At 39.8% G+C, this 21,151-nt stretch overlaps 1 protein-coding gene and 1 pseudogene across 6 annotated transcripts in view; both read left to right on the forward strand.

Annotated features, from left to right (window-relative positions):
- The window catches only part of LOC137299057 (huntingtin-interacting protein 1-like), a 65,520-nt gene that overhangs the window by 37,134 nt on the left and 7,235 nt on the right, over positions 1-21,151 (forward strand). For 3 of the 6 annotated variants that reach the window (XM_067831567.1, XM_067831559.1, XM_067831543.1), the window contains exons 9-29: positions 366-423; positions 1,182-1,257; positions 2,391-2,537; positions 4,677-4,726; positions 5,490-5,562; positions 6,769-6,861; positions 7,425-7,503; positions 7,935-8,023; positions 8,318-8,386; positions 10,209-10,346; positions 12,142-12,547; positions 13,051-13,140; positions 13,516-13,602; positions 13,863-14,036; positions 14,684-14,862; positions 15,655-15,744; positions 16,079-16,141; positions 17,801-17,901; positions 18,310-18,539; positions 19,628-19,689; positions 20,463-20,567. In XM_067831567.1, the coding sequence (XP_067687668.1) occupies positions 366-423; positions 1,182-1,257; positions 2,391-2,537; positions 4,677-4,726; positions 5,490-5,562; positions 6,769-6,861; positions 7,425-7,503; positions 7,935-8,023; positions 8,318-8,386; positions 10,209-10,346; positions 12,142-12,547; positions 13,051-13,140; positions 13,516-13,602; positions 13,863-14,036; positions 14,684-14,862; positions 15,655-15,744; positions 16,079-16,141; positions 17,801-17,901; positions 18,310-18,539; positions 19,628-19,689; positions 20,463-20,567 (2,459 nt within the window). Of the gene's footprint in view, positions 1-365; positions 424-1,181; positions 1,258-2,390; positions 2,538-4,676; positions 4,727-5,489; positions 5,563-6,768; positions 6,862-7,424; positions 7,504-7,934; positions 8,024-8,317; positions 8,387-10,208; positions 10,347-11,064; positions 11,110-12,141; positions 12,548-13,050; positions 13,141-13,515; positions 13,603-13,862; positions 14,037-14,683; positions 14,863-15,654; positions 15,745-16,078; positions 16,142-17,800; positions 17,902-18,309; positions 18,540-19,627; positions 19,690-20,462; positions 20,568-21,151 lie in introns of all 6 variants that reach the window. The other 3 variants (XM_067831577.1, XM_067831551.1, XM_067831583.1) reach the window with 3 other exon arrangements.
- LOC137259001 (small nucleolar RNA U3) lies at positions 18,580-18,666 on the forward strand (annotated as a pseudogene).

Raw genomic sequence — 21,151 nt, forward strand, 5'->3', positions numbered from 1 at the left:
CCTTAGTAAGTGAAGTTTTAAAGAATGGGAGTCAAGCTTAACTTCAGTAAATGTTCCTTCATGGAAGTAGCCCCTGGTGGTTGCTGTGTCTGACCTTGCTGAGGTCAAAGTATAAGTTCATAATGTCAATCCCTGGTTTGAAAACAGCTTGACATTATTAGATTAAATGCAGTCACTCTTGTGGTTTTCTCACTCCCTCGCAGGCAGTGGGGTAGCCTAATGGTTAAAGCATTTGCTTATCACCCAAACACCCAGGTTTAATTCCCCAAATGGGTACCCATTTTTGGTGTCCCTTGCCTTGATATTGCTGGTATATTGCTAGTAGCGGCACAAAACAAAGCTCTCTCACTCCCTTGCTGTTGCAGGTCTGACCCCTGACACACTCTCAGGTCACCGAGAGAGATTCCTCAAGGGTTACAAAAGGTAGGTTTTTACTATAAGTTATCACATCATGTCGAGGGAAATACAGGGTTTTATCAGTCCCTCATAAGGTTGTATTATTATAAGGTTGTATACAACCTTACTCAGGACTGATAAAACACATTTATCCAGCTGAATGTTTTCCCTAATTTAAAAGAAAACAACACGCATCGAATCAACTTGTGTTTATATACGTGAGATGCCACTGTTTGATCTCAATGCACTGCAAGTCACTAAAGGCTTGCCTGTGCATGCTTTTCTCCCTTCACCGAGGCGTAGAGGGGTGATATGACTTTCGTAGCGGGAGTACACGACTTTTATACTCCTGCTTGCGGATAGTGATGGATGTACATGGTATTTTATCAGAGTCACGTGGACAAATCAAAACTCGACATTCTTACATGAGGCTAGATAATAGTCTTTGTCAGAACAGGGCTGTGGTGTAGCTTAGTGGTTCAAGCATTGGCTCTTCACACCCAAAGAGCTGGGTTTGATTACCCACATGGGTACAGTGTGTGAAGCCCATTTCTAGTCTCACCCAACATGATACCACTCGATGAATGCTAAAAGCAGCATAAAACCTAACACACTCACTCTCTTGTCGGAACAATCTGCTTAAAAAGACTACACCAGTTATTTTCTGAGTTTGTACTTCACACATTAAGAGATGACTATTAGTCATTTATTTTATTTCATAGGATATGTATGGCAATGAAGCTGTAATAATGCAGGTTTCTCAATGTGAATAATTGGTGTTTCAGGTTAAAACAGTTTTACCACAGCAGTGCCACACTTCAGTATTTCAAGAACCTAGTCCAGGTTCCAGCATTGCCGGAGGTGAGTCATTTAATGTCAGGACCTGAGACGATCCGGGGTAGAATATTCATTCAGCAACCCATGCTTGCCACAAAAGGCAACTCTGCTTGTCGTAAGAGGCAATTAACGGGATCTGGTAGTCAGGCTTGCTGACTTGGTGACACGTCGTCGGTTCCCAATTCTGCAGATCGATGCTCATGTTATTGATCACTGGAATACCTGGGCCAGACTTGATTATTTATAGACTGCTGCCATATAGCTGGAATATTGCTGAGTGCGGCGTAATACTAAACTCACTCATTTAATGTATCGTGAAATATTGAGGCACAGCATGTTTGTAGAAAGTGCCACAGGTGGTTAAGATATGCAAAGGCTGCTTGGGGAACTCTTCTAAGTCCAAGATTTGTCTTCATGTACTGACAGTTTCTTGTACCTTTGCATCTTGATGTATATCATCCATACATGTCTGAAGCAGGAGCTACCTTCTGGATGGGATCAAGAGACTCTTAGGATAGCCTGATGCTTGTGACTGTTCTTGACATTTGATCTTTGAAGTCTCTCAGAGTTACATGCTCTAAATTAGGTGCTCATTTTACCTTCTTCTGTAATAGGCCAAGTCATTCTTGGAAGTTCAGTTTTGGGTGATAAAGAGGGATTATGGTATTTTGGAACAGTCAGTCCGAACCCTCCTAGTTTAGCTTCAGGTGTTCTGGGCAGAGCAAACAAATGCCAGTTTTGATGGAAGGTGACCATGACCTTTGACCTTTGCACATTGTTAACTGGTATTTCAGTAAACATACCAGCTAATCTGTTGATCCATTTTATGTATAGTTGACTTTCATATTTCTACTCATTAAATACTTGAGGGACACAGTTGGTGCAGTCGTCTAAGCAACCACCTGGTCCAATTGTGGGTTGATTTCTCTTCAGCTTTTGAACTGAGAGCATTTTGGGATGGTAGCTAGCCTAGTGTCAGTCAGACTCGAAGACTCGAGTTTGATTTCCCACATGGGTACAATGTGTGGAGCCCATTCCTGGTTTTCCCCCACCGTGATAATGCTGGAATATTGTTAAAAGAAGAGTAAAACTACACTCACTCCAACCAGCATTAAATTCGTTTCCCACACTTGAAATGATTCTGTGGTTTTTTTTAGGAACCACCCAACTTCTTGATAGCATCTGACATCAGTAAGCATGTGAAGCCTGTAGCAGTGGTCCCATCGGAACCAGAACCAGAACCAGAACCGGAGCTCGACACACCGGAGGTGGAAAGTGTGGGCAACCTCATAGACACAACTGAGGTAACAGCTCTCAGCAAGGCTTCCATGTCTGAAGACTTTATGACTACAGCCATAAATGCTTTTGATTTTTTACATTTGAGGCCTCTTTATTGAAAGATTTTAAAAAAGCAACGAAAGTCATGTACCACTCACCTCCCTTTTCTACATCTTAGTGGTTCAAAATAAATGCAGTTGTAATGACTTTTTGGAATGGTACTTACCTACCATATACTTACCTACCATATGCTGTTTGTGCTTGCCATCGTAAGGAGCAAAGAGACAAGTCATGTGACATAGGTGGAATAGTGGGGCACTGGTTGAAGTTCACTATGCAGAACTACATAACATGCCATGTCAGAAACATGGTTCTGGGTTCAAATCCTTGTTATCGGTTTGTCAGCACCATACCTGAGATTGTGGATTTTACCAAAGTGGTGAACACCTGCATCACTTTTGGTTTGTGTCCCACATTGAACTGACATGCTGCAAAGCAGCAGGATAGTTGTGGTGTTAAACCCAACCCACTCACTCACTCTTAGCTGGAATATTGGTGACAGTATTCTCTTCCTGTGTGTTTAGTTTTTATACTGAATTATATAAAATGTTCAGATTTTAGGTTGCCTGATTTGGTCTGTATGTCACCATTGCTGTTAAATGTGATATAGATAAAAGATGTGAAGCAGGTTTTTGTTCAAAAAAAATTGTAGCTGTAATTACAGTGATCAGACTGGTTTGCATGTGATACTTTCAGTGCATGATTGAAGAAAAGCATTTATCTTTTTAACATGACTAACAGAAATATTAACAGCTCCACTGCCAAGTTACTGACTCATTTTGCCATGTTTTAGCGCCTAACTCTTTGTGACTACATGATCATGTTCATGAAACAACTCTGTAGAAATCTCAGTTGGACTAACATGCTACTGAATCTCACAAGCCCTTTTGGGGCGATGTGGTAGCCCAGTGGTGAAAGTGTTTGATAATCCTGGGTTTGATTCCCCACATTGGTCCAATGTATGAAGCCCATTTCTGGTGTCCCTGCTATGATATTCCTGAAATACTCACTCACTCACAAGCCCTGTTGTCTCTATACTCTATAGTATGCACCCTCTTCAATCAAATGTGTCATTCCTCCATTCTATTTATATTTATATACTGGGTCCATAAACACCACAGCCATATTGTATTAGACACTGTGACATATAGGTGAATACTGCCATCACCTATTGTTTTACTTGTGAAAGAATCCTGCAATGTGATTGGTTGACTATGTTCAGCATAATTTGGTTAGAACCTGAGTGAAGATTAAGCTGGTGGTGAATGCATCCATGGTATCTGTCATGAAATAAATAATATATGCTTTACTTGCAAGTCGTGGATGTGTGGCATACTAACTACAGATACCCTGAGCTCAACACTGATCTTTGCATGCTTGACGTGGAGTGTTTGGCTTAGTTGTAGAGAAATACCTCACCAATAACAGCACTCATACACATGAAGGAAGGAAAAACAGCAGTAATATGTTTGGGTCATCAAGATCTGGCTTCATATTTGAAAAATGTCCTTTGTTTGAGACTAGTCCTCATGATAGACTGTGCATACATAAGGAGAAATTAAGAGGTCATCGGATGGTTCAAATATTTCAGACCTATTTCTTAGTTTGTCATAAGATTATCATGATCATTACAAAAACACTTCACTTTCAACCACTATTTTGATAACTATGATTGAAATTTGGTTATGGTGTATACCCTTTATGTCTGAAATGAATCCCCTCATTTTTCTCAAGAATTTGGGATAATTTGGACTGATAGTGTTAACTTCCACTCTAAATATCAGTCAAAAGGATTACCATAAATCCATGGAGTATCAGTAGATGTCTCCCTCAAACCATCATATCAAAATTTTGTGAAATTTGTTAGGATAGAACTGCATATTATAATTAAACACTTGAACATTACGTATGGAGAATAGTTTTCTGGATTTGCTGTTTGACATCTTACCCAACATAAAATTGACCGTATCACCTTAACCTCTGACCTTGACCTCACCTTCTTGCATCTGCTCTAACCGTCTGCTGTGCTTGAGCCTCTGCTGACAGTGTGGCATGTTCTTGTTTTCCTGCATCAGAATGACAGATTTGACAAAACTTTTGGACAGGAGATGGGCGCATTCAATTTCAATGGAAGGCCACCTGAACCAGATGAACGGTGAGTTATGGGATAATGTATTGCAGACAGGGACCAAAACTTCTGTTTTGAGTCTTATGAAACAAAGTGTCCAGATCCAGGATTTTCAAATGGGAGAGAAGCAGGACCAAACTTTGACATGCCAGCAGAAATGAAGGAGGTGTCAGTTCTTGAGATGGCGACTTTCTGAGATGATTCAACTTCAATTCTGAAATTTCCATTTTATCCAAAAAAGACCCGTACAGAACACAAATTTGTTCTCAATAGCACACCATTTGTGTGAATATCCCATGGTTCTCAAAAATGACAATGTATAAAATATCCACTTCTTCAAGATATGCCCCATGCATGGAGGTATCATATAGTTCTAATGATATTGTACTTGCAGGAAGTGATGGAGGCAATAGTTCTTTCAAGTGCCATCCTTTAATTTAGACTTAGATCTGTGACACCTTTGGCAAGTACAGGTTACCCTATGTATAAAATTTGAAAATGGAAAGTGATAAGGTTCTCTCTAAGGTTAGAAATATCCATTTCAAAAACTATTATTTATTATGTCTTTTAGTGGCATTTAGTTGTTTTTGTAGGTGACCGAGATATTTTATTTAATTTTCTTTTTTTTTTCTTATTATTATTCAAATTACTCAAATTGTTAAATGTAAGCAAGCAGTTCATGAAAGATGATATTCAAAGAAATGATAATGCATGCATTTTATGAAAGTTAAGTGGCAAATTGTCCTGAAACAATCATATGATATGCTATTGTTTTGCATTTGTCCTACAGCGACCAGCTTATAGAACGACTTCAAAGAGAGATTGAGTTCCTGAAACAAGAAATGCACAGAATGAAGACAGAGGTATTGGTTCCATAATCTCTGGGTGTTGGTCGATAGGATGGTGAATCGTGGAAATATCAATTTGTGACCAATAATGTCTCCTGATTGAGTGAGTGAGTGAGTTTAGTTTTATGCCACACTCAGCAATATTCCAGCTATATGGCAGTGGTCTGTAAATAATCGAGTCTGGACCAGACAATCCAGTGATCAACAACATAAGCATCGATGTGCGCAGTTGGGAACCGATGACATGTGTCAACCAAGTCAGCGAGCCTGACCACCCGATCCTGTTAGTCGCCTCTTACGACAAGCATAGTCGCCCTTTATGGCAAGAATGGGTTGCAGAAGGCCTATTCTACCCCGGGACCTTCACGGGTCTCTTGATTGAGAGGCATATCATGATTTCCTGCAATAAAGAGTCACCATATGTGTCGTTTTTATTTACTAGTTTTTACTAGGTATTGGCCTTGAGTAGCCCATACTTGTCATGAGTGGCGACTAATGGGTGGTCAGACACGCTGGCTTGGTTGAGCAATTGCACAGATCAATGCTCATGCTGTTGATCACTGGATTGTCTGAACAAGCTGAACAAGCATTGTAAGCATGACCTGAAACTGTACTGTATAGATGTTTATATTTTATTCACTTATGTATTCTTAACATAGATGTATTTGTGGGAAGTTCTGAATATCAGTTCATAGTTATAATAATTAACTACCAGAGAAATGACTAGATTTATTGAGATCACCATGTTTATGATAGTCAGTCAGAGGGCTAGAAATGCAATGAATCAGCCAAACACATGTCTGATATTAACATCAATAACTGCTACACAGCTACAGGCCTCCACATGTTATTTATCAATATCTTTCATTGGCCATTCCAAAAAGCCATCATAGCACAAAGATGATCCTAACTCCCATTCCTTAACATAGACTTGCAACCATCATAGTGCTACAGTTGCTTTGAGAAAGGGGGACTAGAATGATAAATGCCTGCATTGATTATTATGATACCTTTTGTGTCATTTTTATGATTCTGTCACTTCAAATCAATGTCACCTCAATAACACAGCTAATATTGCTGTTAACATGAGACTTTGTACTTTTTGAAGTAAAGAATACATGTATATATATGTGTAGTAACTTTTGGTCATGAACCTTGATCAATATATGACCCAGCAGTTGTCATGAGAATTTATTACATGGTTTTATCTCTGTCTTCCAGGATGGTAGAATCATTCAGTCTTTAAAGGATGAAATCAGCAAAATGGAGAAGCTGTTATCAGAACTGAGGCTATCAGCCGATAAAGCATTAAAGGTAAAACATTCATTCAGTCTGCAAGCAAAATTTAGCAGTGTGTTGATGGTTCAGTTATCTGAAATTCTCATCTGCAGCGTTTGCTCCCTTTGGCACACCATGATCCAATAACTGGGGCTTTGACTCTTTATTGAGCCTTATAAGTGCTCATGAAATATACCAAAGTGCTACGTATGTGATACTTACAACTGCACATTAAGCTGATGCTGTGAGGTATGACTGGAATCTGTGTGCAAAATATATTTTGGTCCAGTGGTTCCAGGCTAGTAAAAATTCATCAGGACCACTAAATGATAAGTTTGCAGTGGTCCTGGTTTTCCAGTGAATATTTTTCCTAAATTGCAAATGTTATTCTGGACAGTGAAGTGTAGACAGGATGACTAATTATTGTGCTCTCACTGGTCCTGTGGTCTAGTAGGAAACTTTGAAAGGTTTATGTCCCTGTGGAATACTGTAAAAGTGGCCAGAAAATCAAACTCACTCACTGTAAGACTCTCTTCTTGACAAAAGGACTTATTACTGTTTTTCAAGAACAATTTATAATGGTGTCATGTGTTTTTCAGGACAGTGAAACATTGAAGAAAGAGAGAGATGAAGCACAGGCTAGTCTAGATGCCCTGGCAAAGCTACCTGAAGCTGAGAGTGAGTATGCTACTTTTGTGCCATTCATCTTGCGTGTCATCTGTAACACGGTAGATAATTCTGGGAAGATAAAACTTCATCATTATAGTGAAGGTGATTTTTTATAGTAGGTTGAATGAAAGATATCTCATTCACTGTAAGGAAGAAGTTATATTTCCATAGAATTATCTCCATTTTTCATCAAACCTATTTCTGTTTGCCATTTGTTGAAGATATTGTTAACATCAAGGTTGCAAACCAGATTTGGCATTTCTATTATCCCAAACAAAATGTCCATCCATTATCTTACCACATTTTATAATTTTATTTATATTTTATATTCAGCACTATTTGGTCATTGTACACTTGGATTTTCAGGGTGTGCTACAGGTAGAATATAATTATCTAAGTACAGTTTAAGGCACTTTTCCTTTTGTTGTTTGACGATGCAGAACAAGCAAAGGCCAACCAAGAGAAGTTCCAGAAGATGAAGGACATCTATGGGAAACTGAGGGAGGAACATGTGCAGCTTCTCAGGAATGTGAGTATCAAGGGGATGTGCGCATACAGGATGTAAAGGCTGGGAAATGTACACTCAAGGACTTATTAACTTTGTGTTCTGGTGCTCAGACATCAATATATTTTGATTTTTATTCCAGCTATCTGGTGGAGCTGTAGCCACTGATTATTATTTGCCACTGAAGTGGGTATAAACTGACAACCGAGCAGAATGGGTTTGTGATGATGGTGATATGGCAGTATGGTCAAAGTTTCATTGCATTGGTTAATAGCCTACCGGTAGACTTCAGGACAATCTATCATTTAATCTTTCTAGCATGCTGATGTAACAAAACAACTTGCGTCTGAGAAGAAGGCAGCTGATGAGAAGGAGCAAGTTATTAAGGTGAGGGATCATCGCTGCACATTCACCTAATTTGTTCATTTAATTTAGTGAAAGTAAATTTGAATAAACTCCAAAAATGGTGTCCAGTATTTAAGAAGCATATTTACACCATTTATCCAGTTCACCCTGATTACATGATTTCAGGGTGTGGAGAGTTATCTCCCTTAGGTGTGCCAAACCATGTCCAAGATCATGGGTTTGGTCCTCAATTCTCCCTGATTACATTTGTCAACACCACTCACGAGGGTTGCTGCAAGTCTTGAACATTCCTCCCCTAATATGATGGAAAAAATATTCAAAGAGGCACTAAACCCAATGCACTGTTGAACGTGGTGGTCTTTCAAAATCGGGAAACAAACAGGCCATGTTGATGAGCTGAGGGGGACTTGACGGTCAGTTACTGATCCTTTATATTTTATGGGATGAGGTTGTAGCACAAATACACAGGGCTTTCACAAGTAACTAAGGTAACCGTAGTGCAGTTTTAAAGAATAGGAGTCAAGGTTACCTTAAGTAGTAAAGGTTGCTTTGTGAGACCCTGGTTCTGATCCTCACACGAACATAGTGTGTAAATCCAATTTCTCAGTTGTAGGATGTCTGATAGTTTGAAGATTGCAATCTCACTCAGTCACTCAATCCAGATACTTTATTCCAGGATTTTGTTTGGTTATAAATCACAACTGTATACATGTAATTGTTACATTGGAATCAATTCTTTTAAGTAAATTAATTTATTACAATGATTTTGTCATCAAATTTGTTTATTTCACACTGTTTGCACTAGTTAAAGCTGTCACTTGCGTTTTAAACTGATCTTTTTGTGTGTTGCATGGCTTTGTGTTCTAGAGAGAATTCAGGTCACAACGAATAATTTCACACAACCTCATTGCTCACTCGACTAACAGATTTGACACAGATCCCTTTGTTTGATCACACTAAACAATTAACAGCTTTGTGATTTCCACATCATAATGTGAGAGCCTATAAGCAGTCCACTTGGAGTTTATAAGGAGTCCACTTGGATGTTGTTACATTTTCACTTTGTTTGATAATTCTACCAGATGTAAATCGTGATCTGTATATCGCAAAGAAAGTTCAGGAAAATTCTTCTATTTTACTATGGTTGTCTACATTTTTAAGAATTTTGTTTATTTTACTGTAAGGATACTGCTATGGAAATGGAGGCCTTAAGAGCATTTTTAGAATTGTACTGGGACATGTGTGTTTGCACATTTTCATCAAAGTTACAAAATAAGTCAGAATGGTGACAGAACCTAATTTTGACAGTAGTTTTTGATGCACAAATGCACAGAAAATAATTACCTTCTTTTGGTTGACCATCCCCACGATCAGGGGTAGTTTTTGATAACCTTCCAAGTTTGTCTTACTCTCCATTTTTCACAACAGTCAAAACCTACCTGCAGTGTGAAACACCTCAAGTCGAGATTTCCACAGATTCTGCATCTCCAGGCCCACCAGGGCTTATTTACAGTTAAAGTGAAGATGTACTTGTATCTGTCCAAATAATTTTTCAGAGACAAAGCATTAGTCTGTGACCCTCCCTGAAAAAACTAAAGGCGAAATCCCTAACTTCCAGTATAGAGTGTACCTTTCTTCATTATCTTTCCTAAAAAATTTTATGACCCCTCCCCCTAATAAATAAGGTGTTTCAGGGAAGTTGTAGATTGTGAACCTACCTGAAATTGGTTGCATAAGGTATTTGATAGGAGAGTGAAAACTCACAGCTGTGTAGGGTAGCTCTAACCGTCTATGCATGACCTGCCTATTGTGATGTGCATGCCCTGTGTTGATGTCATGTCAGGAGGCAAAGATGGACCTCCAGCGCCTCGAGGAGGAAAAGCAGGTCATCCACAATAACCTGCAGAAAAGTGCAGATGAGGTCACTGGACAGCTGGCTGAGGTCACTGGTAAATGTTCAATGCTGGAGAAGCAGAAAGAGGTGAGGGTCAAGGTCATGTTGGCAGCCGCAGATCCTGGCTTGTGCATGCTGCTACTGTGATTTGCTTTGTGTTGGTGAATGGGTTTTGTTTCTTGTGGTGAAAGGGTCAAGGTTCGATGAATACAGATAATGAAAGGTAAGTTGGCTTTAAATGCAGAAAGTACTACAGAGGACAGGCTATTTATTAATACAAAGTTCATTGCTTGAAATTAATTTGTTCACTTGCTGTGTTTCTGTTTTTCACTGTTTTTGATGTAGGCATTAATTGATTTAAGGTGTTGTGCATATAACTGTATGTGCCCTAAAGATTTCTCTACTTTCCCGAACATGACTCTAAACGTCATTTCAGCTGACCTTGCTCCGAATGTTACCAGAATCAGCACAGGAGTAGTGACTGAATATTTTTTGGAACTATTGAATAGCAGCCAAAATATAATATATGTTTGATTGGCCGACTTATGGTTAGAGCCGTTGGTCCCTTCAAACATGATGGTCTCTTATCACAAGGTAAGATTTTCAGAGTCATGTAAGCATGCCTGCTTGTATGCCGTCATAGTGGAGACAACTCTCAACAACAAGCATGTGTTATGGAGAGATAACCCTGCCAAGCAGTGTGGTATGTATGGTCAGCATGAACTAACAGCATGTCTTATGTGGCTGTGTAAGGTCTCTACAGCTCGCCTGAACATAACGATGGTGTCGGTTAATGTATTGGCAGGCTGCTGGCTTGGATGAGTTCTATGAGGGATGGCAGAAGAGCAAGGTAATGCTAGCTTTCTGTCAAATCAGTGGTATGGTATTGTACACACATTATTTGTAATCAGTCCAGCTTTTGTATCATAAACATTCCCATTGTAGCCACTCCTGCTTATATGCCAGTGTTGCTTGTGAAGATCATTTAATAACCTACCCTTGATCTTACCAATATCTTATGACATATTTTTGTATATACTGAAGGAAATAAAATCGGGAACATGTATCTGAGGAAGATCACCTTGATAGTCCATTTTTAGTCTGTGAAATGTCCAGGTTAGAACTGGTCTGACGCAATTCATGGTTGTGAAGATCATTCTGTTAGCCTACCCTTGATCTTACTATAGTCTGTTTGTCTCAAAAGCGGACCAATGAATTGCAATCTATCTCGAAAAACAACAAACATAAAATACTCATTGAGTATTTTATGTTTATCACTTTTCGAGGTAGATTGCAATTCATCCGTCTGCTTTTGAGAAAAATGAACCATAACGTCTTATGATATATTTTTTGTATGTACTGAAAGATTTAATATCGGAAACGTTGGTGAGTAAGATCACCTTTACAGCTTTATAGTACATTTTTAGGCTGTGAGATGTCAGGTTAGAATGGTCTTAAGCAACTCATGCTTGTGAAGATCATTCTGTTAACCCATCCTTGATCTTACAGTGTGTAATGACATAGTTTGTATATGCTGAAGGAAATAAGTCAAGGAACATGTAGCTGAGGAAGATTATGGAAGATGTCTTCCTGATTTATAGGTTTGGTCTTGTGTTTTTATCCCGCTGGAATTGTCTGTAATGTATCAAAGTGTACACTTAAGAATGGACAATTATGATACTCCAATGTATATTACATGCTTACTGTCTTATATGTCAAAATGTTTTCCCAGTAGTGTCATAAAGCAAAACAATCGCCCATATGTCACCTTATAGTATCCCTTCTGACCAAGAGGCAAGTGATTATGTTGAAGGAAAGTACCTGAAGGACACTGTAGATAGATGCATCATGTAACGTGCATTTTGTTTGTTTTCCATTTTAGGACCTTGATAGTAAAGTAAAGAATTTAGAGGACAGTAAATCTTCTCTTGAATCCCAGTTGGAGGAAAGTCAGACATCAGTTGCCTCCCTTGAATCTCGTCTCTCTGAAGTACAGCAAGGAGGGGACCAGCGAGAGCAGGAGCTTTGTGGTCAGCTGTCATCATTGCAGGCAACTTTGTCCACCACGCAGAAGGAATATGAGGAGAGCGAGAAGAAGCTGAGTGAGCAGGTGTCCCAGCTGCAGGCTCAGTTGGACCAAACTCTGGCTGAGAAGGCCTCGAAAGAGGAGTCTCTGAACCAGACTCTTGACGAACTGCAGAAACAGTTGGATCAACTGAGGACAGAGAAGCAGGACAGTGAAAGTCGGCTTGGTGGTCAGATTGATGACCTGCACAAGAAACTGTTAGGTGAGGATGTAGTGAGTCAGTCAGAATCTGAGGTTGCATCAGCAGTTTGTTAGGCATACTGCAACGAGAACGGCAAAACATTCCTAATTTGTCATATTTGTTCTACAAGCTGAATTAACAGCGATCTTGTCATTACATTGACAACGATAAGGCTGATTGTGCATAATTCTTCCCGAAGTTAGGGTTTGTTGCTCGTGCTATCGAACACATGTCTGGATTATTTACATGCCACTGTGATACGTTATAAACCTCCAGTGACGTCACTCTGTTGTCTCGCCAGATTCTCTCTTTACTGAGTATATCTCTGTTCAGCCTTACTTTTTCAAACAAAACCTTGGGGTTGGTTTTCATCCTTTACTTGAAACATGGATGATAGGGACATAATCACTACATCACTTAGGGTTCTATAAGGTAATATGAACTGTTTTAACTGCTAATGTATACAGTACTTTATTATGAACATTTTCTGTTGAGTGAAGAAGGCTGACATATCTGTATTGCAGAGAGGGGTGTGTCAGAAGGAAAGGCCATAATACAGGATGCCCTGGAGCAGAACGAGAACCCTACCCACACAACTGTCACCTGTACAGCAGGTAGGTTGACAAATATAGAGATAGGGGCACAGCCTTGTGAAAGCAATATGTGATTAGCTGCAGGGATTAAGCTGACCTCTCATTACCCAGTACCATATGAATAACCAAAGTATAGTAAAATAATATGAATGAACAGGGTTTGGTCTGGATAGAATACAGAATGGAAATATTTGTGTCCTATGAAGTAAGGAGTTACAGTTACCATTCAAAACATTTAGAGCTTGTCAGTACTAGTTACATTTGACATTTTCTTTGTTGATGCTTGCAGTAGGAGTCAATCACTACATCCTATTCAGTAAAATGTGTTCATGATGTCAGTGTATAGGTTGTGTGCTCCAGGCCATCATGATATGAAGCTAAATATTTTCTTTCCAGAGTATTTACTAATGAGGGCAGAACCTGTGTTGGAGAGTCTGACACAGCTACAACAGAGTCATGGTGCATACACAGGGGAAAAGAAAGGTGAGGTTTTCATCAGTCTCATAGGCGTGGAAATAGCACCTGCAATTCTACCTTGGAGGACTGGTATGAAAACTTGACTACAAATAGTAGCTTATTAGTGTAAACTTCCCAAAATTATTATGCTAGAAAATGTCAAGGACAACATGATTCAGTTCATGTCACTATTCTATGTCATCTGTATGGCTGATTTTGAAGGGTTTTGGGGGTATCAGATTGTGTGTTACTTCTTCATAGTGCAGAATGTAACTTGTTTGTTTCAGATTTAGATATCCTGATTGGAACAATCAGCATGTTTTCACATCGAATGAGTGACTGTATCGTGCATGGGTTTGCTACGTCCCACTCTGCACAGATAGAGCCGGGGGAGGAACTAGCCAATGCTTGTCGAGACACAGGGAGTTCCGGCATGGCACTGCTTGATGCTGTTGGCAAAGGTATTCTGTCTGTATTTGTTGCTAGGGGCCTTTTCTCAGATTAACAGTCCATGACCCTTGTTCCTCAAGGCAATAGAACTATGATCATCGCAACTCTATGTTAAAGTATGGGAGTTACGGTCGTCTTGGCGCTATGATTGGGCCCAGTTCCTCAAAGCGATTGTAGAGTTGTTGCAGTCGTAACTCCCGTAGTTTATCATAGACTTATGAACTGTCAGAGCACTACACTCGCTTTGAGGAACAGAGCCCTGAGTGGCTACCTGTGACAGACTAACCTGACTGAGGTGATTGCTGTTGTGATGGGACTTTGCTTTTTTCTGTCCGTTATAGTGGTGGTCACTTTATTCTATCAGAAGGAGGATAATTGTGTTAAATAATACACCTTTTGATTAACATTAACAGTGTGGACATCACTGTACCTTCATGCTCTTGGATATCTGTGACAGCAAGTACTGTCAGCTATTTGGGTTTTGTTTTCAAGATTCTGACTGTAACATCTTAATGTATAGACAACTAGGGTTGTATTCACCCCAAGAATAGTGAACAGGATCGATACATTAACCTTGTTGTTTTCTGACCAATTTATGAATCACTGCTGACTGTGAAGTAAGTCTCTTTAATATAAAGTTGTTTGCCTTTTCTTGTAGGTGGCAGTGCAACATCTGAGGTGGATGATTGCATCCAGAAAGTGCAATATGTGATGAAGCTGGCTGAGGACCTTGTCCCCAAGATGGAGGACGTCAAGGCAGAGGAGATAGGGGACCTAGTGGACAAGGAGATGTCCTCAACAACAAAAGCCATTGAAGAGGCAGCCAAGAAGATAGAGGTGAATAACACTTGCTCTGGATGCAAACTAGGCTTCTTTCAGTGGCATTTAGAAGAATGTGTGATGAACAGCGAGGAGAGTTCTATGGATATAGAACTTTTTTCATATAATATGAGCGATGTTTAGATGTAGCGACTATATGTTGCTTGATAATGTTGTTAGCAGCTGCAACAAAATGTTGCTCATATTATGTACTGAGGAAAAAAATGATCACATGAAAGCATGAGTGTTCCCTTATTTTGACATATGTCTCTTCACAAGCCATGCGATGCCAAGGTTGGAAGAAATCTTGGAAACAAATAATTGAACACTTGTCCTCCTTTCATGTGATCCTTTACTTTTTTCCCTTCAGTATAATAAAGAAGTTTTATATACATAGAACTCCCCTTGTTGCACGAACTAGGCAGATCCTTCAACAGGTTTTATCCAACACCTTTAGATGGTGGGGGTATCACTGTAATAAAGATGCTTGCCCAACAAACTTTGTTCCCTGTTGGGCACATGTGAATCTGATCTCTTTCCTGAGTAAGGGTAGTGAGGTAGTCTAGGGCCTAAAGCGTTTGATTCCCCACATGTCTAGGATAAGTGAAGCCAATTTCTGGTGTCCCCTGCTGTTATGCTGCTGTAATATTGGTAAAAGCCACATAAAACCATACTCATTCACTCTCACACTTTGCAGGGTTAATGTCATTTGTCTCCTGCAAACAAGTGCATGTACACACGCACCATTCAAGCTTGCTAGATGTGGAAATCTGGATGTTAATCTGAACCTTCACTGTGTTTGTTTAACAGGAGATGCTTCAGAAGACAAGGGAGGACAATACGGGTATCGAGCTGGAGGTGAATGAAAGAATTCTAGACGCCTGCACAGCTCTCATGAAGGTCAGTAAACACATGGATCTGTGACATGGATCTGTTCCTTGTATGATTATAAATAAGCTACTTGAATGCCAGTGGACCTTATGCCTTCTTTCATTACAGGTCCATTAACTCATGAACAGCTTTGGTTTCTTGACAACAGTTATTTTTCGAATATTTTGTTTGTGGACATTCCTCCTTAAAAAATTGCTCGTTAGTAGATGGGCCTGGTTTGGCATATATCTTTCTCACTCACATGTTGCTATTCCAGTTTAACTCTGGCATGTGTTCATGAAACAGCAACCGTAACCAGTAATGTGCTATTTCTCTATTTTTGACTTACATTGTCTGGTTTCAGGCCATTAAGGTGCTAATAGAGAAATCCAGGGATGTGCAGAAGGAGATTGTACTTCAGGGCAGGGTGAGTAACCAACTGTCAAGGATGAGCTGTTCTAAGATGCTTCGGTGAGAGATCAAAGGCGCCGACAATACTTTATCAGACGATAATGTGCACTTTTTGCATTATGTCACAATGTGTTGACATCACTGAGCCATTCCAGTCTGCCCTTGTAATCAAACTTTTTGCATTACGTCACAATGTAACTGACGTCACAATGTTTGTCAGTTGCCATCGCCTCGTACAGCCTACCACAGTAAACTGCTTCATCGCATCCTGTTTCTTGGTTTGCAGTTGCATCACACAGCTAACATCACTGATGGAAACATTATGTTTATGTTTTCCGAAGGATAAAATCTGTCATAGATTCGACTCAAAATTTTACAGAGACACAGTAATGTTTGCAGTGTTTACATTCCCACTATGCAATCATGGAATGTCGCATGACTAGTCAGCTTCAGCTGAATGTACTGATCTAAACTTTCGTTTGTAGTAGAAATGAGGTTATGTTGCCTTGTATGGTTTAAGAGAATCACAGATGTAATTAAAATGATGTAGAGAAGATATTTAACCCGAACATGAACCGTCACCAAACTGTTCATCATTTGTTTATCTAGTAACATTTGTCTTAATGTAGGGGGCTGACATGTCAAAAGAACAGCACGTCAGTTAGCCCTGTGTGAGGATTCTTAATTTAGATCACAGACACCGTCATTTGTTTTCTGCCATAGATTAATCGAAATTAGGCTTAGAAATTATTAAATACAGCATCTTAGAAAAGAAATACTGTTTGCTCTATCACCATGTATAGTGTAATAAAGCACGCTTTCGCCCTGAACTATTATATCATTAAAGCACTCGGACACAAGCGTGGTAGAATGGACTGTATTTCTTAATTATCATTGCTACTTTTGGGAGTGTCACAGTTGACAAGAACCATATATGGCCAGGCAGATGTAGTCCATCTGTCCACCCAAGCTGTCACATTTCTTTCTCTGAAGAATATGAATACTTTCACTGTTTAATAGAAGAGGCTGTCTTATCACCCTGAATCATTCTACATGTTCCTTCTACACAAAGCTGACAGACTTTTTATGTGTGACATGTTGTCACTCTGTGTCTGCTAGCCTTGCATTAAGATCCCGGCCGAAGCTACCAGTGTTTGTACCGTTTACAAAACTGTAATGTGTAAATGCAACACTTTATGTAATCATAACAGAGAAGACCCTTGAAGGTCCCGGGGTAGAATAGGCCTTCAGCAAATCATGTTTGCCATGTCATCGGTTCCCAGTTGTGCTCAGTGCTCATGCTGTTGATCACTGGATTGTCTTGTGCACACTTGATTATTTACAAGCCGCCGTCATATAGCTGGAATATTGCTCAGTCCAGCTAGAACTGAATTCACTCACTCACTGCAGCGCTTCATGTAATCGTTACAGAGAAGCAGATTGTTAAGAGTGAAATCCTGAATTCACTCACTATTCCAGTGTCAGTTCCATGTGTCTTTCTCAATGTTTCAGGGGCCGTAGGGTAGTCTAGTGGTTAAAGTGTTTGCTCATCATGACAAAGACCCAGGTTTGATTCCCCTTATCTGTACAATGTGTGAAGCCCATTGTGGTATCCCTTGGCTGTGATTTTGCTGGAATATTGCTAAAATATTAACTGACTCAATGAATGTTTCAGGGGACGTCAACAGCCAAAGATTTTTACAAGAAACATCACCGCTGGACAGAGGGCTTGATATCAGCTGCCAAGGCTGTGGGCTTTGGTGCCTCCACACTCATGTAAGTAAGATTAGAAACAGAGAGAATATGTTCTTTGCTTGCTGTGTTATGTCATCGTTCACTCAGAAACTGAGTCACTGAAAACTGGCAGAAGCAGTTCAAATCCATCAACACAAGCCCTCAATCAACAGAGATCAAGGATACCTCATTCCATCCGCCTACAATGAGCTGATAAAAAGTACAGAACATCAATCATTACTAATTAATTCCATCTGCAATGTATATCCTGAACATGTGGCTTCCCCCTATTGTTACTGTATTATAACCAATTCCATTGTTATCCCCCGCAATACGTTTTGTGGTGGATATTAAAATGCACCACATTCATCATTATTCATCAACTTCTAAAATGCCAATCAAACAGGCAATGAACCAGATGGTGCACTGAGTAGATGTTGATGTTTGAAGGGAGGCAGCAGACAAGCTGGTGAAGGGTGAGGGCAAGTTTGAGGAACTAATGGTGTGTGCCCAGGAGATCGCAGCCAGCACTGCACAGCTTACTGTGGCCTCCAAGGTAAAAGCTGATCGAGGGAGTCAAGGATTGTCAGAGCTGTCTCGAGCATCAAAGGAAGTTAATGAGGCCACAGGAAATGTTGTGGCATCTGCCAAAACTGCATCACAGATAGTTGAAGATAAGAGTGAGTTTAGTTTCTGACATTTTTGTCGGGATTGGGTATATTGATCATACTTTTAAGGATCATTTCTGTAGTATGCATCACCATGACTTCAGGTAAAACTGACAGTCTACCAAACCATGAGGGTGGTGGGTTAAACATAGGTTTTGTTGTTATTTTTCTCATTTAACCAAAAATGTACTCACATTTTCTTCACAAGTAATGTTTTCTGTTAGAATTGCATGCCCAAACAATGCAAATTCAAGTGAAATTTCTTTCAAGTTATCTCCCCTGTATCCAAGACATCAAAATGATAGCAAGTGACTGAGTCATATTTACTGTGTTGAGTAATGATCTGCATGTACAATCAAAGTCAATCACTGTCAAACACTTCATCTTCCAATATATACCATTGAAATAAAGTAGGGGATATTCCATCTTGCAAGCACACCACTAACCAATGCCAGTGCATATGAGAAATAGTAATATTTTTCCATACAATGAGACATTTCCTAAGTTATAAATTGTCACATTTTCCCATAATTTCTCTTCTTTATCCATTTCCTCCTTGGCTTCATCATTTACATTTTATAAATCTTGTAAATCCAATACCCCACTTTTTTAAATGGTATATTACAGTACTGGTATCTATATCACAGTATATAGTCATGCAGTTGTTTTTGCCAATAAACAGTCCTGACTGAAACATTTGCACACTGTTGAGTCCCTGAAGGCAACATGGGTTTGATGAAGTCCGCAGGTCCTCATGTATAGGGTTGACCAGTTCCAGATAGGGTCATCCTACATATTAGTGGATGCTGGTTCAGAATGTGTCCCAGTATCTCATGCTCATCTAAAGCATATGATTTGAGAAATCATCATTGATTCATTACCAAAACTCATGTAAAATTGTATTGAGCAGCAAGTGCAACCTGTTTTTGCCTGGTGCAACAAGGTTATTATCAAATGTTGCACTGAGTGCAAGTAGGTTTCATTTCTTAAAACTGAGCCCCAAGAAGTTTGGCCCCATGGCCAATACATTCAGACCCAACTTCACTTGTAAATGCTTGCTACTTCCTGTAAGCAGATGTACACTGTTGTTACTGCTTTAGATCTGATGGACTTCTCCCAGCTGTCTCTCCACGATACAAAGAAGATGGAGATGCAGACCCAGGTTAGTGGGATACCCAGTGGTTTTACAAATTTCCGGTAGCTAGCATCACATGCTGTTCACATGATTGTTACTCTCTCAGCATTTTTCATCACCTTATTGTCTCACCATGTCTCATCACAAGCTGTTACTGTCTCACCACATCTCATCACCTTATTGTCTCACCATGTCACATCACAAGCTGTTACTGTCTCACCATGTCTCATCATCCTATTGTCTCACCATGTCTCATCACAAGCTGTTACTGTCTCACGATGTTTCATCACAAGCTGTTACTGTCTCACCATGTCTCATCACCTTATTGTCTCACCATGTCTCATCACAAGCTGTTACTGTCTCACCATGTCTCATTATCCTATTGTCTTACCATGTCTCATCACCTTATTGTCTCACCATGTCTCATCACAAGCTGTTAGTCTCACCATGTCTCATCACAAGCTGTTACAGTCTCACCATGTCTCATCACCTTGTTGTCTCACCATGTCTCATCACAAGCTGTTACAGCCTCACCATGTCTCATCACAAGCTGTTACAGCCTCACCATGTCTCATCACCTTATTGTCTCACCATGTCTTATCACCTTATTGTCTCACCATGTCTCATCATCCTATTGTCTCACCATGTCTCATCACAAGCTGTTACTGTCTCACCGCCTTATTGTCTCACCATGTCTCATCACAAGCTGTTACTGTCTCACCATGTCTCATCTTCTTATTGTCTCACCATGTCTCATCACAAGCTGTTACTGTCTCACCATGTCTCATCACTGTCTCCAGGTGCGTGTGATTGAGCTGGAGACGATGCTGGAAAAGGAAAGGAGGAAGCTGGGTGATCTGAGGAAGCAGCACTACAATCTGGCTGGGGAGAGCGAGGGATGGGAGGTGGGTAGTGACTATTCTTATCTCACACTGCATGACCCATACATACTTGTACTCAAACTGTATTGTGGACTATTACATGTATGACTGGAAGATGGGATTTAATGTAGCATATTCACCATAATAAGCACCAAATGGTCAGGATATTGATGAGAAGAGACGAGGGATGGGAGGTGGGTAACTAGCTGTACATATCTCACACTGCATGAACCATATACACTTATTCTCAAACTATATAGTGGACTGTTACATGTATAGTGGGAAGACAGGATTTACTGTACCATATTCACCATAATAAAAATGGTGGAGTGGCAATTGATGAAAGCATCTCTAAGTTGTATTTTACTGTAATAAGTTTGTTCTGTACACCATGAAATACAGAGTATTGTAACTGTTCAGTTGCAAAGACAAACTGGTTTGGAACTTTGGGGTCCATATGAAGCAGCATGCTTATGATATGGTTAATATGGTAATGACTTTATTACATGGGTCACAGTTGTATTTTGTCAGTATTATTCCAGCAGTATCAGTTTTGGTCATGTCTGTACAGAAACACAAAATCAAGCACACAAGGCTACATTTGTTCA

This window comes from Haliotis asinina, chromosome 1 (genome assembly GCF_037392515.1).
Source record: "Haliotis asinina isolate JCU_RB_2024 chromosome 1, JCU_Hal_asi_v2, whole genome shotgun sequence".
In the NCBI taxonomy this organism is placed as follows: Eukaryota; Metazoa; Mollusca; class Gastropoda; order Lepetellida; family Haliotidae; genus Haliotis; species Haliotis asinina.